The sequence below is a fragment of the Bos indicus genome, chromosome 19 (assembly GCF_029378745.1).
Source record: "Bos indicus isolate NIAB-ARS_2022 breed Sahiwal x Tharparkar chromosome 19, NIAB-ARS_B.indTharparkar_mat_pri_1.0, whole genome shotgun sequence".
NCBI lineage: Eukaryota > Metazoa > Chordata > Mammalia > Artiodactyla > Bovidae > Bos > Bos indicus.
The window spans coordinates 40,434,358-40,450,220 of NC_091778.1; the positions used below are offsets into that span (position 1 = coordinate 40,434,358).

Below are 15,863 nucleotides of genomic sequence, written 5' to 3' on the forward strand. Positions count from 1 at the left end.
CTCAGAGTGGGGTCCCCAGGACAGACAGCCAACAAGCCAGGCCTGGTTCTCCTCCCAGAAATAGGGACAGCCACTTTACTGGGGGCCCACACAAGACCCCAGATGAGAGCACCTTGGAGGGCCCATCTGCCTCCCCCAGCCAAGGCCACCCCATTCCGGAAGGTTGGTGGGTTCAGAGTCCGAGGGCCCTCCCTTCATTGCTCTGCTGAAACCCCCTCCCAGCCCAAGAGACCCCCATCGGCTCCACTCATCCCCTAACCTTGAGGAGGGCCCCCTCCTCTGTCTGCAACAGAGGAAGCAGCGGTTCTTCACACCCGACAAGCGCACACGCACACTCGCTGTGATGGGGACCATGTCGGAAAATGGCACCCCTGCCCATATCGCCCAAAGCCCTGTGGCCAGCTCCTGCTTCCACGCTCGCCCAATCCTCAGCCTGCCAGAGCAGGGCCCCTCTCAGCTATGCATCCCGCTGCCTCCCTCTCGCTCTCGCACTCTCAGGAAGCCCTTCTAACTGTACTGCCGCCCCCCAGGCCGCGCTGCCCGTCTTCTGCCTTGCATCTGGGGGTGCGCAGCACTACGACCTGCCTGCCTGGAGACACTGTGGCCTGGGCATCCTCTTGGGCCCAGTTCTCACTGGGCTGGTTCAGACCCATCCACACCCACATCACGTCTGGCTGCAAGCATCCTCAGAGCCCCCTGCCAATCTCATGGTTCCAATTTTCCCACTGATTACCCAAGATGCAGGCACCCTGGGGAGAAGCAACTGTTGTACCCAGATGTTGGGACCTTGACTGGGTGAAGAAATCAAAAATGTTCACTAACATATCTAACCCCAGAGGGCTTCCTGGACAGGCAGTGGGGTTAGGGGTGGGGCACAGAGGGGCACCAGTTGGGGGCACGAAGTCTCAAGAGCCCTAGCTCCCTCCTCACCACTAGCCTTAAGTGGCAGCTCCAGGGGCCCAACCCCAAACAGGCTGAGGTGAGAATCTGGGTTTTAAGTAAGATTAAAGAGACTTTCTCATATATGCCCCTTCTTCCTGGGGGAACAGCCACCCATTTTTCACTCTCAGTTGGACAGTTAAGGAGGAGGAGGACAAAGATTACTATTTACTGAAAGTTCACAATGTGCCAGGAACTCCGCCTAAATTACCTCATTTAATCCTGGTACCCACCCTGTGAGGAAACCACCGTGATCAGCCCCAATTTACAGATGGGGAAACTGAACTTCAGAGAGGTGAGGTGACTTGCCCCAAGACACACAGTGAGTGTCAGGGCTGGAATGCCAGCCCAGATCTGTCTGAATCCAGAGCCTGAGCTCTTGACTGTAGATCTGAACTGCTTCCCATCCACCTCCCCTAGGATTTGTCTGTCTCCCATTCAGTGCCATCTGGGAAGTTCTGCCTAAAGTCTAACTTCCTTCCATCCCATGCTCCAATATAAACTATCTTTCATGGACAGTAGGGGAAGAGAAGGCTTTGTTTCCATCCCTTTCTGCCTCATTCTAGGAATGGGAGGCAGATAACTCCAACCTTCAGCTGCAGATGGACCAGGGATCAGGGGAAGGGGATGAGCTGTTGGGTTCAGAAGTGAGTTCAGGATCTCCCAAGCTTCATCATTTAATGACTTCTGGCTTTCCAGGAGCCCTTTCCTACTTTCCAGTCGCCATGATGGAAGAAGCTCCAGGAAGCCCCTCAAAGGTCTCTTCTTTTAACATCCAGAAATCCTCCTGAGCATGCAGACTAGGGAGAGTCTAAAAAGTCAGGGGCAGCAAAGCGAGAGTCACTGTCAGTCCTGGTAGCCCTGGCTTTTCCTCAGAGTTCCAGTTTCCAACTCAGAAGGGGGCTGAGGCAAGAATAGGGACTCATTCAGGCCAGCCTGACCACGGGGAGGGGCTGGACTGGCATGGGGACAGCCCAGGAGAGGAGGCAGAGAGGCCCGGATGTATCTGCAAGAGCTTCAGTGAGCCGTGGCATGCCTTCCCAGTGAACTGGGATCGTTAATTTTTCCCCAATGAGGCAGATGCTGGGCCTGGGGTAACGCCACAGATGCCTGCTGTGCCTGCAATTATCAGTCGCCCTGGGGTGGAAGAAGGCAGGACACACACCCTCTCTGCCTCCTAGGCTTTGCACAAACATCTCCAGCTAGGGCTGCCACATGGGGGTCTCTGGCTCTGGGCACCCCCCGCTTCCGATGTGGGCCCCTGGGTCTGAGGTCTCCGGCATGCTCTGTGGCCAGGGTGGAAAAGAGGTCAGGGTGCTGGGATGATGATGTTTGCCAAGGTGTGGCAGGCAGGCATGTGAAAAACCCAGCTCCTTCCCAATCTTAACGCTACTCCACTCCAGGATATGCAAGCGACTGGGCCAGGTGGCTGAGGCTACCAGGAACCAGGAAAAGGTTGTGGGGGAGATGAGCCACCAGCTGGAAGTGCCTCCGCAGAAGAAAATATGGACTGGAGTATGGTCTCTGGGTGGAATGGAGTGTGGCAAAGCCTTTCTGGGGTGGGAGGAAAATGGACTTAGCTGAATCCTGTAGCCTCTCCCTTACCCATCCTCTGGGCCCATTGGACAGATTTAGACAAGGTGTGCCTTTGGAGCAGGAGGGACTGTTTGTAAGACATGTGCAGGCACACGAAAGCACCAGTGTTCTCTTGGGCCAAATCTCCATTTTTCCTGGTTTATCTGGAGCTGGGAAGTATTTTTCCCACTCTCTGTATGGCAAGGCCTGTATTATCTCAGGAGAGAGGAGATGGGTAGAACCTGTGACATCTTGAAGGGATCTTAGATTTTCTAGTTCTGTCCTCTTTCTCACACCAGGGACACTGAAGACCAGAGGCAACTAACTTGCCCAATGTCACACGGCAGTAGGGAGGCAGGCGAGCTGGCACCATCCAATGCTTGCTCTTTACCATGCACTTGACCTCTCTGATCAAAGACTGACTCCCCTGTCCCTTCTCCTTCCCAGCAGCTCTGAACCCCTCTCCATCATGGCCCCCTGCACTCTACCAACCACCACAGCCACATGAGATTAAACTGGACCTACCAAGCTCCTGACAATAGCCCAAAGGTCATCTCAAAGGTCATATTAACCAGTCCGCTGCACCTAGCTACAACACTAGCCTACTTGCATTCATATACACCTATCATTGAGGGGAAAGATGCACAAGCAGCACCTCAGAGCAGCCACCCTTCATGCACCGGGAGATTTCCTTCCCATCTAACCTCGATTCCTCCTGCTGCAGCGTGGGCCTGTTTCTTCTCAAGCTGTCCTGAGCAAAGACAGGGGGAGGGGAAGAAGAACAGGATTCCCAGCCTCCAAACCCTCTGTCTGCCCACCTACAGCAGAGAGGATGAGGGCAGAGTGTCCCAGGGTAGCTGGGCCCTGAGCCCAGTGCGCTGTGCGAGGGGCAGGAGGGCTGCGGTGGCAGCTTGAATGTGGGAGAAACAGCTCTTCTTGGAATTGTCCTTCCAGCTTCTCATTCCCTGCAAACTCCTGCACCTCGGGTTAGGGGAGGGTCTCCACTGCGTTCAGAGACAGCCATCCCCTCCCCATACCATTTATTGTTTCTTATGTGACAGGCACTGTGCTGGAAATTTTCATCTGTTGTTTCACTTAAGCTTCACAACAATTCTGTAGTCAGAAACTAATTTGCCTGCTGGGCCAGTTCCTCCCCGAGACTAAATCTAACCTGGATCCCTCTTGCTGCATTTCCTCTGGTCTGTCCTCTGTGGCGGTGGAGAGGTGATTTTTGCTCCTGTCTTCAGAAACCCCAGTATTGGTTTCTGAGGCTGCCAACCTTTACCCCAGTATTGCCCCATGTGATGGCATTATGAGGGTATGGGTGAAAGAAACTGAGGCAGGTTGAGGGTTGAGATGCAGGACACTGGCCTGTACCAAACACAGCACCTAGAAGGTGGCAGGGGAGGAGGCCCGTGAGGTCAGGCAGTGTGCTGACCGGGCAGCGCCCGATATGCAATGATCCTGGTCTCGGTGACCATCTCTCAGGTCCAAGTTCCTACCCACATATACCTAGAGCCCAGGTGCCTGAGCAGAAGTGAGTAGGGGCATAAGATGGCCGGACCTGTCCTGGGCTGCGGGAGGCAGCTGAAGCCAGAGAGAGGGATTCTTACACTTAGCTAAGCTCCTGGCATGTAGAGGGTACTTAGGCCCTGAGAACAGAGGACGGAGACCTCCAAGCCCCTCTGCCCATCTCACTGGGATTTCATACAACCAGTGGTAGCCACAAGCAACTGCAGTGAATTCACACCACTTGGCTTTCCTGTTTGGACTTTTTGGAGCAGGACTGACAAGGACAGGGGTCCCCTCCACCAGGGCTACACCCCTATTCTGCCTCTAGCCAGGGCTGGAACACAGGAGCCACCTCCCTAGGAAATTCTCAGACCCCCCCCCCCCACCCCAGCTTCCTTCCCTCTGGGAGATTCCTGCAGTGACAGCCTGGGCCAATGGGCAAGGGGAATCTGAGTGGTGGGTTGGACTCTGGTCCCTGTGGGCGGCACCCTCCCCCTTCGAGCAGGCACCATTAATGTATGCAAAGCATATGCAAATCACCCAGAAGAGAGACACAACATCAGTGGAAAGACAGAAGAGACCTTGGAGAGGACCCAGCCCGCCCCCTTATTTCACAGGTGAGGAAAGAGGCCCTTGCCAGGAAGGGACTTGCTCAAGGTCACGCGGACATTTGGGCGCTAACGAAGGATCCTAAGAAGGTCTCTTTACTCAGCCCAGTGCTCTTTCCATGACAGTCTTGTTTTCCATCTGGGGGGCTTACAGGATGGTGCAGGGGTCTCAGGGTCTGTACAGGGTTCCCTTGGCCACCTCCCTTCCCCATCTGAGCCTGGGTAGGGGGTGTGGGGGAACCGTGGGCCAGGGTGGCAATGATGCCTGGGGCAGTGGGTGACCAGAGGGGTGACGGGGCCAGAGGGTGCCGAGGCACTGATTTCCTGTCAGCCAAACGGCAGTAGGTGGCAAGAGAAGTTGAGTGTCTAAAGCCCAATGTCAGGGCAAGGTGCCCGCTGTGTGCGGGGAGGGGGACAGCGCCCTCACCACACACACATCTCTAAGTGCTCAGCAGCCCCCTTCCGCCTGGCCTCTGGTAACTATGACACCTGACAGACCATAATAGTCCATTCAAGCCCATCCCTTCTGTGGCTACAGCTCCCTTCCCCCACTCCCCACCAACTTGGCTTCTCAGCCTTCCAGTCGGTCCTAGAAAGCAGGACAGATGCTACGGAAAGAAGACAGACAGACAGATCGGAGGGGGCAGACGGGGAGAAAAAGGGAGACTCAGGAGTCGAGTGAGGGAGACAAAGGAGAGAGCCCAGGAAGGGCAGAGTGGGAGAGATGGAGGGGTGGAGGGGACTGGGGAAGAAAGCGGAGAGCCTGAGAAGCAGAGCGGTGAATGTAGGAACAGTGGAGCTGAGGGGGTGCTCCCAGTCTCCAGACCTGAAGGATAAGGCTGGAGCCAGGCTGAGGGTCATGGGAGCCCCATCGAGGCCCGAGGGAGTCTGGGACCACGTCCCTGCCCCTCTGCCCACCTCCCCAGCAAATCCCCCGGCTGCCAGGAAATCGGTCCTCCCTTCTCTGCCTCCCTCCGCTCTCCTCCCCTCCCTCCCTCGGGGCAGGCAAGCGCAGCTTCCCAGCCAAATCCAAAGCCTTCATCTCCGCTTTTCAGAGCTGGGAATGAAAGAAGGGGAAGCAAATGCAGCCCTCAAACCCGCTGACGGCCAGATTTTTTATTATCTTTGCTCGAATGGGCCCTAGGAAGCCAACAAGGGATTCTTCAAAGAGCATCTGAGTGGCTCATTGAAGCCTGCACCTGCACCAGCCCACCCACAACAGGCAGCCAGGGCCTAGGGGGGCACAACCTGTCCCCCACATCCCACCAAACCCAGAGGCCAGTGGGAGGCTGCCATGAGTCTCACCCTCGGCTCTCTGTGCCTAGTCAGGGGCTGTTTGGTCAGACTGCCAGGCTCAGAAGCCAGATGCAGGCCCACTGGGCCTCGGAGGCAGTCTCTGTCCCTCTCTGGACCTTGAAGACACAAACGAAGGAAGAAATGGGATCTCCTTGCCAGGGGTTGGAGGAGATAAGTGCTTGGGATTCCTCGAAAGCAAAGCTTTCATGGCAAGCTCCAGATCCATCCCTGAACTCTCTGCCTGCCCCCTCAAGGGCCTACTGTCTCGCTTCCAATGGAGCAGCCCCTCCCTTCTAGAGCCTGGCCCCACTACTCCGGATGATCCTCGGACTCCAAACACAGCTCCCTCAGGTCAAAACCCCGTCTCCTTTCCTTCCCCAAGACCTAACCTGGAGTGGAGACGGGACTAAAACAGATGTGATACCTCCAAGAGCCCAGCCCCCTCCCTGTTCGAACTGGGCAGCCGTGCCCCCATTAGCCCCAGCTCTGACCACACCGGTGAGATCAATGCCCACAGCCAAAGAAGGAATCAATGGTTCTAATTAAACCTGTTTTCCAGGGTGGGTCCCTGGCCAGACAGAAAAGAGAGATCACCTGAGGCTTTGCATCACAGCACCCTACTCTGTACCCTGTACATATTTAAGAGACCTGGAACCCTGGATTCCCAGCAGGAATCAGGCCATGAAGACCCCAGACACCATCCCCTCCTCATTAGGCAAGGAGACAAGGAGGCAAGCAGAAAGCATGGAGCGGGGTGGTGGGGGGAAAAGCCTCCCAATTCCCAGGGACGTTCCCCTAGGAGGGCTCCCGGTCTCCACTCAGCACTGCCTGAAGACCACAGCTGCTTCCTCCAGATCTCCAGAGCACACTTGCATCTCCATCCCAGCCCTGAGGGTCATCACAGAGAACTGGCCATCATGGTAAGGGCGGAAGGAGCAGGGCTGGGGTGGGGGGTGGGGGGGCACTGGACAAAGACCCTCTTGTCCCCAAGGCACGGTGGCAGGAAGCCAGGGCAAAGCCTTTGCACTCGCTGCCAGCGGTGCCTGGGTGCCAGGCAGTCTGGGTGGAGGGGGAATCTTATTCTTGGAACCCCCTCCCCTTATGCCTCATCCCTTGCTTCTACACTAGGCCACCAGTTAAGTCTCTGCCTCAACAACTCCCAGCTTGCCTGGAGCCTTCCTTCCTGTATGAATGCCGGACCCTGACACTTGCCCACAGTGGCCCCAACCAGCAGAAGACCTCACACATAAACCATAACTGCCCCCTACATTCGTACACACTCACAACCATGCCAGAAACCACCACCACCACAGCTGCCACCAGTGATGACGGAGCCCCACATTTTCACAGTGACAGTCTCCATCAAACGCCTCATCAGTTCTTTAAGACAACAAGAGGGGTAGGGAAGGGAATATGAGAAACTGAGGCACGGAGTTAGATAGCAAAGCAGTTGGCTCAAGGTCACCCAGACCAAGGTATTCAGAGTTGGAAAGAAGGCATCCTATCCCCACCCCAAAGTGCTCAAACTCAACACCAATGAATATTCAGACTCACAAGCCTAGAAGTCTGATTACCTATCCCCTCTTCCAGCCCTCATCTGTTTTTCCCCTCCCAAAACAACAGGAGTTCGAACATCTTCTGTAAGGCTCCATCAAGGAACCCACTTCCCTTCAAGTTGGGGGCTACAAGACCTGCTGGTTCCCTAGTATTGGAGAAAAGGGACTGCCAGTCTGGGATCTCCTCGCACATTCCCTGTTCTTGCTCACCTGGCTCCCCTCGGCCCCCGGGGTCCCTCGGTCCGGCCTCCTCCCTGGGAGATCGGGCTCTGCCCTCCGCTGTCCTCTCCCACCAGGCCAGGGCAAAGCGCCGGAGGCACTGCCAGGGCTGCATGGGGAGGGGTGGGGCGGGGGGGCTTGCACCAGCAGCCGCACACGCCCCGCCGGGCCCTGCCAGCCGAGCTGCGGAGGCACCCGGCCGGCCCCCTCTGCTTCCACCAGCATCCTGCTGCCCCCACCGACAGGACTCGGAGCTGGCCCAGGAGCTTCTGACGTAGCAAGGGGGTGCGTGGGAGGGGAGGGGGGGCTTAGCGCGGCCCCTCCCCAGCCCCGCCCTCTGCCGCTCAGCTTCCCTCAGTCCCTACCTCCTCATTCACCCTAGACGCTCTCCCCAGCTGGGGGCGCCCTCTCTCGCCCTCTGGCCTCTTCACCCGGACTTAAGATCACATGGCCCCTCCCCCAGTCATTCCCTCTCGTGGCCCCTCCCTACCCGCCAGTCGAGAGGGGAGCGGGTCCCCAGTTTCTGCAACTGCTACCTTGCTACCTAGGCTCCCAGGTCTCCAGGGCTAGGGCCTCGAGGTGACGGGAGGATGGGGAGGTGTGGGGGGGAAGGAAAGGGGAAAGGGGCGGGAACACAGGCTGGTATCCTGGCAACACAGCCAATCCCAGAATACATTCATCCCCTTCCTTCCCTGGGGGGCTGGCGCAAAGCGCCTACCACCACCATCCAAGGGCGTGCACCCCATTCTGGGACCTGGGGGAATGAGAGGCCCTTGATGCTCCCACCACTTCTCCATCCCCTTCGCCTCTCGGCATCCTCCTCTTCATCCACCTCGGATGGACCACTCCCTCCCCCACTCTCTTCACCATCCATCCCCCTTTCTCTTCTCTCCTTCCTTCCCTGCCCCGCACAAACCTCTTTAAAACTGAACCCCCCACCTCTCTGGGGCTCCCTTCCCCGGGCCTCACGAGGCCCTCCCCACCCGGTCTCCAGCCTCGCCAATGCCGGACCCCTTCTCTGGACCCAGAACTCTTCTCGCCCTTTCCTTCTCCCGAGCCCGGCGCGCCGCGGTCCCCTGCCCCCCACACACCTGCGACCCGAGCACCCGTTGCCCCGCCGGCCACCGCCTCCCCGGCCCGGTCGCCGCCCCCGCCCCCGGCCGAGGGGAAAACACACAAAGAAAACAGAAATACCTTCCACTTAAGCATGGAGGCACATTAGGAAGGAGAGAGACAGGGACATGCCTTGGGACGGAGCGTTCCCCATCGGGCGGGGGCGCGGGGGGCGGGGGCCCCGGGCCGGCCTGCCTGGCGCTTGCCCTCTCGCCGCCTCGCGGGCTCCTCGCTGGGCCCCAGCCCTGGGGCGCGGTGCCAGGCGGGCGGGCCGGGGGCGCGGGCCCCGCCGGGGTGGACCAGCTGGGAGGGCGCCGGCGGCCGGGCGTGTGGGTACGCGCGCGCGCGCGGGCGTGTCACCGAGTGTGCGAGAGCGAGTGTGTATGTGTGTGTGTGTGTGCGCGCGCGCGCGGGGGCCGGTGCGGGTGTGTCACTGCGGCCGGGAGCGCGCGCGGCGCGGGCACGCGCGTATGGCTGGAACGTACAAAGGGCCTCTGGGGTGGCAGGGAGCCGGGAGGGGAGGGGGCCGGCGCCTCTCGCCCTCCAGTTGCACTGCTGGATCCCGCGGCTCGTGGCCGGGCAGCGGATGCGGGGCGCGCTCAGGCCTCCCGCCCCGCTGCACCTGCTTCTCATACCCTGAGCAGTCCTCAAGCCATGATAGAGACTTTGCCTAAAGCCGGGAGCCGGCCTCGAAGGAGAGGGGTGCATCTCGAGGGTGTGGGAACTTGTTCTCCAAACCCTGGCGGGCCGTGGGATGAAGAAACATTGGGGGAGGTACGGGGCAGGGAGGGACCAGGGGTTACTCTTCAGCCAAGGTGACCTCCGCAGCTCAGCTCCCTATGCAGAGAGAGTCTGGACCCTCCTCTCCCGGGACGCTCCCCTCGTCCCCTCCTTAGACCTGGCTCGGCCAAGGGGGCCCAGTCCCCCGGCGCCCCCTGCTGGGCTGTCTCCTCCCACCCCCCTCTCCCCAGCTCGGGTTGCGGCCCCTCCTGCGGGCGTCTGCTGAAACTGCAGGGGCCGGCGCTGTGAGTGAGGGGAGTCTCTGCCCATCTGCCAAGTAGGACCCCAAAAGAGGGCGCTCTAGCTCCTGCCCCTTCTCACACCTCCCTTGGCGACATCGTAGTCACCTCCAAAAAGGCTGCAAAGCGCCAGCTCTACCCCACCCCTGCCCTACTCCCACCCACTCCTTGTCCCACCATAGCCTACCTGTTGGCTCCACAGACTTCTCCAGGTGACTCTGTCCCCTCCTCCCATCCTGGTTGCTTGCTACCTCTCTCTCTCGGGTTCTCTGTCCTGTCCCCTCTCTTCCAAACTTCTCTTGGGGAGGGGAAAGTGGGCCAAGACCCCTACCCCTTTTACTTCCTCCTGGCATTCCCAAAGCCAGCTTAGATGAGCAAGGAAGGGACACAGTACCTCTCTTCGCTGTAGGCCACCAGGCAGAGTGGCAGGCAGGCCGAGAGGCAGAAGAGGAGACCCCACCCCAAGCAGCCCAAATGACAAACCGGTTTCCCCACTTCCTGGTCTACCCAGTTGCAGCCTTAATCCAGGCTCTCTCTTCCACTTTCCTTCCCGCCCCCAGGCCTGCCCTGAGCCAAGCACACTGCCTGGCTCAGGGCAACTCTGACGCCCCTTAGAAATCTCCCTCCAGCTACAGTAACTTAGGTGGCCGGGCCAGGGTAGGAAGAGGAGGGGCTCCAGACAGACAGCTCAGGAGGGCAGCCAAGCACGTCCTGGACACACCGTCTGGGCACACGACCCCAGCAGTCGGCTCCCTGACTTCTCCCCTCCTGGGCCAGCTGCCTCTCCCTCTGCCAACTGGATGGTGCCCATCTTCTGGCCTTTGAGCGTGCTGTGGGCACTCATCCAGCTCCCGGCTTGGCTGCCTGCCCAGGATGGGCATGGGAGGCAGCAGGCCCTGTGTAGAGGCGGGGTCGGCAAGGGGAGGGATGGCTTCCCTTCAGCTGTGTGGACACCACCTCCCAAACCTCTCAGAGCCCAGAGGCTAGGGACTGATGTTGCTGCTCCTCCTCCTCCATTCAGGTCCCCAACTCAACCACACAGGATGCTGCCCCTCCCTTCCCCCTCAGGTTAGCCCCCCATGAGACAAGGTCTCCTCTCCTCCATATTGTGCCCACCTAATATGCATGCATGCTAAGTCAGTTCAATCGTGTCCGACTCTTTGCAACTCCGTGGACTGTAGCCTGCCAGGTTCCTCTGTCCATGGGATACTCCAGGCAAGAATACTGGAGTGGGTTGCCATGCTTTCCTCCAGGACATCTTCCTGACCCAAGGATCAAACCTGTGTCTTCTGTGGCTCCTGCATTGCAGATGGATTCTTTACCTGCTGAGCCAAAGGGGAAGCCCCCCGCCATGCCACCTAATATGCTTTATTCATATTCTGTAATTTAAGCATCTCAACAACCCTGCAAACGTGGCTGTTTTCAGCCCCGTCTCAGAGAGAAAGGAGTTGAGGATCAGGGAGGCATAACCACTTGCCTAATTTAAGAGTAGCAAAGATGAAATTCAAATCCAGACATGCCTGACTCCAAAGCTCCCAGCCTCCTTTTATATCACCACCACCATCTCCTAACCTAGTGGGCTGCCTGAAGGTGAGGCCTAACATCTGACACACTCTCATGAACTTAAAGGAAAGGAAGAGAACTGGGTGGGCACAGGAACATGACTGAAGCTTAAGACTAGTTATTTATGTCAGAGTTGAGGACCTGGGCATTATCCCCTGGATGAAGACTGGAAAGATGCTTGTCCTATCACATGGAGGTTTTTCTGGCCTTTACACTAGATTCCAATAAGCCACGGGCTTGGGGACTTGGGGAGGGGGACTCTATGAATTAGCCCCCAGAGATTGGGAATAATTTCAAACGTGTTAGCAGGATAATGCATGCATCAGTCACTACCCTAAGGTGACCTCCCACATCACGAAGGCCACTCCATAGTGAGGGGCTTAAGTCAGATTCAGGTAGCATTTTTTGTGTGGCTCACTTGTTAGAGACAGATCCTCAACATTTGTGATCATCTTCATAGCTGTGAGCTCATTTGGACCCCTCCTCCCCTCAATCCAGGATTTCCTCCACTTGAATGTGAATGGAAACACAGACCCTTGAGGCCCGAGATGAGCCTGAGGGCAGATGGTCTAACACCAGCCACCCTCATTGACCCCGCCCAATCCTCTAGTATCACCGACTCACTGGACAGGACTTTGAGCAAACTCCTGGAAGATGGTGAAGGACTGGGAAGCCTGGTGTGCTGCAGTCCAAGGGGTCGCAGAGTCAGACGTGACTTAGCGACTGAACAATAGCAGCAACAAATCCTCCGCCCCCACCCCCCCAGGGAAGATAGGTCCCTGCTCCCCTTCCTATCCAATCTCAAAAGCCAAGGCTCCTTCTCCTAGGGAGAAGTCTGGAGGAAGCCATCGCCTCTGATCAGAGCGAGCGAAACACAGGTATTATTTCTCCAGCTGAGAGACCAGAATTGCTCCTGGAAGCTGGCATGGTGCCCAGGCACAAGAAATGTGCCAGCTGCCTCCACCTGAGATGCCTCAGGTGCCACCCCACCCCCACCCTCATTCCTCAACAGGTAACTTCCCTCTGGTCTTCCCTGCATCTCTGGCTGCCTCTTGGTTGGGAGGGGGCTGCTGGCTTGTTTGAGATGTTGGAACAGCAGATCAGCAGCAGATTGTAACCACCCACCTGGCCCTTCTCACTCCACCCAGACCAAGGGAGCAAAGTTATGAGGGAGCACCCTAGAAGTGAGAATTCTCAGCGTCACTTCTCCTTCCCCAAGGGTGTTCAGAGCCAGGGTTGCACCTGGACAAACATCTGGTCAGGAAGAGGGAGAAGGGGCCTGGTGTGGGCTGAGGGGCACACGGGTCTCTAGGGAAAGCCACAAGGGAAAAGGTGATGTGAAAAATGATACTGGGAAACCCCAAACTGCTCATTCAGCCAACTTGGAGGCCCCCAGCCCAGATCCCTGAGAAAGCACCCTGCCAGGAGGGTGACTGTCTGGCTAGGGCACATCATAAGCCCCATTTGGATCATCCAGACTCCACCAGGGTGGCCCAAAGGCAGTGAGGGGGCTGTGAAGAGCCCTCTTCCCAGGAAGGAGTGACCAGGGCAGTGAGCTGGCCTCTGGGGCTGGTTTGGGTTGGGGAGCCGAGGAAGTGGAGGCTACTTTCTTCTGACCACAGCCCAGTCTCCAGGAACCCCGAGCCTCTCCTCCAGTGTGCCTCACTCTCCCATCCCCCCCTCCCACTCCAAGGAGAGGAGTAAATGGCAGGAAGTTTTAAAAGACCCTCCTCTGTTCCCTGCGGTCCCCTCTCCCTTGCTTGTTATTGTAATGAATGCTAATGAAGCTCAATAATTGATGTCCTCATTAGCACATCAAACCCGCTTTCTGAAGAATGGCGAGAAAAAGTGGAAGAGAGGGGGTTTCTCTGGGGTCCTAAGTGTAGCCAGCTCCCTCCAAAGAAACTCATGGTGGTGCTTCCAGCAGGGAGGGACCCCACTAGAGGGACTTGCACTGAGAAACCTAGGTGTCCCCCTCTGATTGAGAATTTTCTGAGCACTAGACTCTGTCTTCCCTGTCAGATGGCCAGCGAGTGTCCTGTCTCTCCCATCAGACTGGGAGCACTGAGTCCCTCTCTGTTAACTAGGACTCTCCCTCAGGGCAGGGCAGAGGTTCTTAAACCAAAGCAAGAATTAGAATCACCTGGAGGACTTGTGACAAAGTTCCTGATTCAGTAAGTCTGAGGAGGGGGTCTGAGAATTTGCATTTTGACAAAGTTCTCTACTGTGGCTACTGCTGATGCTACTGCTGCTGCGGGGGAACCACACTTTGAGAACCAGTGAGGTCGGGACCGCCTTCTTGCTTGCCCAGTGTCAGGCTTTGCCTGCTAGTGGTGCTCACCTGGCAAGCCACCGCAGGGCCTGTTGGACAGGAGTGTCCAGGAGAACTCTGTAACACAGATGAATGTACCTCCCCCTCCTTTCCTTAAGCCAGCACCAAAGCCAACCCCGCCGCCATAAGTGCCCCTGGTGATTCTTTCCTCCCCTGACCTTGACCTTTGAGGGCTGCAGATGGCCAGAGCTGGATCTCCTGCTCCCCAGCTACATGCGCCATGCTGGTGCTGCAGAAGCCAGTGGGTCCCCTCTCATAGGAGGAGGAGGGAATAAAGGTGAGGAAGAGGGGTCCCAGCACCCCATCTCACTTTGGATGACCTCCTGGGGCCTAAGTAGACAGAGGGGCTTGTGGATGGAGTCCACGAACATGCATGTAGCATCCCACCTCCTTCCTTCCTACTCAGTTGCCTAGACACAGAAAGCGAAGAGAGAAGAAAGATGAGAAGACCAGACTAGAGCAGGGAGAAAGAAGGTGCTCTGCATCTCTCCTTGAGAAGACATATTGGAGCCACTGGGGCCCAGGCGGACCACAGGCCCCTCTCCTGCAGGACCATACCCAGCTGGCTTTTAGGCTCTAGACTTCACCACCTGATCTACCTGTTTTGGGAAAGAAAGGAAAGACAGCCTTCCAACTCTAGCCAGCATCCTTCCCAGACTTGCCAACCAGCCTTATAAGCCTGTGGTGGGCACTGGATCACCCTCACTTATTTTATCCATGGTAGCACCTGGAAACCCTCTCCACCTTCCAGGGTCACAGAATTATCTATTTAATAATGAAACTCATCTATTGCTGGTGGGAATATAAAATGGTTCAGTAGCTATAGGAAATTGGCAATTCCTGAAAAACATAAACATATAATTACTATATGACCCAACAGCCCAAATGTCCTTCAATGGATGAATAAACAATTTGTGATGTATCCATACAATGGAATACTATTCTTTCATAAAAAGGAATAAAGTATTAATACACGATTCAATGTGGATGAACCTCAACACTGTGCTAAGTGAAAGAAGCCAGATGCAAAAGGTCAGGTATTGTATGATTCCATTTATAGGAAATATTCAGAATAGGTAAATCTATAGAGATTTGTCTGGAGAAGGAAGAAATGGGGTGCAATTGCCTAATGGGTATGGGATTTCCTTTTGGGAAAATGTTTAGGAACCAGATAGAGGTGGTGGTTGCTCAACATGGTGAATGCACTAAACGCCACTGAGTTGTTCATTTTATAATGGTGAATTTCATGTTAGGTGAATTTCACCTCAAAAAAAAAATGTAGTAGACATTTTTTCAGGGAGTTCATTAAGTAGACCCATCTGCAGATTTCAGAGTCTACTTTTTTTGGAAACAGAAGCTTGTGCCCACGTGAGTTACAGCCACTCCCCAGGGTTTGAGGCACCAAGCATCCACTCTGAACACTTGGAAGATGCTCACAGGCCCCCAGGATGCAGTTCTTTTGGACCCAGACTGCATCTTGACAGCCTCCTGCTCTGCCTGGCTCCCATCCCAAGGGAGCCTCCCTTTCAGGTTCCTGCTTCCCAGGCAGGCAGCAGACGCCTGATCAAGTGTTGAGGAGCTCAGCTTCCCATCTTCAGCTAACATCGTGCCATCTGCCCTCGAGGCTGGCCCACCCCTCCCTGATCATCTTGCTCCAAACATAGCTTGAAAAAGTCCTCTGGTTTTCTTTCCCACAGATTATTTTAATTACCCCCTAAATGGGCCCCTTGTTCTCTGGCATCTTTGACTCCCCACCAAATCCTTTTCCCTTGAGCTTGGCCCTGGGCTAGCCTCTCTGGATATGGGCAGGGAAGGAAGGGGTCTCAGGCTGAATCAGGCACATTTTCTGCTCCCCTCAGCTCTAAAGCCTCACTAGATCGTTCTGCTCAAAGACCTTCAGTGACCATTCCCTAGAGCAGAGGGTTGTGTCCTTTGGAGATCTTGAACCTTTTGAGGTCCTGACAAAAGCTTTGCCCCCTTCCCTAAACAAATGAATATACATGACCAGCTGCAAGAAATCTGTGGGCCTCCCTGACCTCTGCAGCCCATCCTAGGACCCCTAGGGCAGGGCTTCTCAAAGTGTTGTCCACAAGATGAGTACAGAAATGAAGACTCATCTTTGAGAAAACTT

The 15,863-nt window shown here is 56.4% G+C and overlaps 1 protein-coding gene across 3 annotated transcripts in view; it reads right to left on the reverse strand.

Annotated features, from left to right (window-relative positions):
- Positions 1–7,935, reverse strand: part of SRCIN1 (SRC kinase signaling inhibitor 1) — a 70,905-nt gene extending 62,970 nt beyond the window's left edge. For 2 of the 3 annotated variants that reach the window (XM_070773370.1, XM_070773369.1), the window contains exon 1: positions 7,697–7,935. In XM_070773370.1, the coding sequence (XP_070629471.1) occupies positions 7,697–7,820 (124 nt within the window). In that variant the 5' untranslated portion in view covers positions 7,821–7,935. The remainder of the gene's footprint in view (positions 1–7,696) is intronic. The other variant, XM_070773371.1, reaches the window with a different exon arrangement.
- Positions 7,936–15,863: the final 7,928 nt, after the last annotated feature.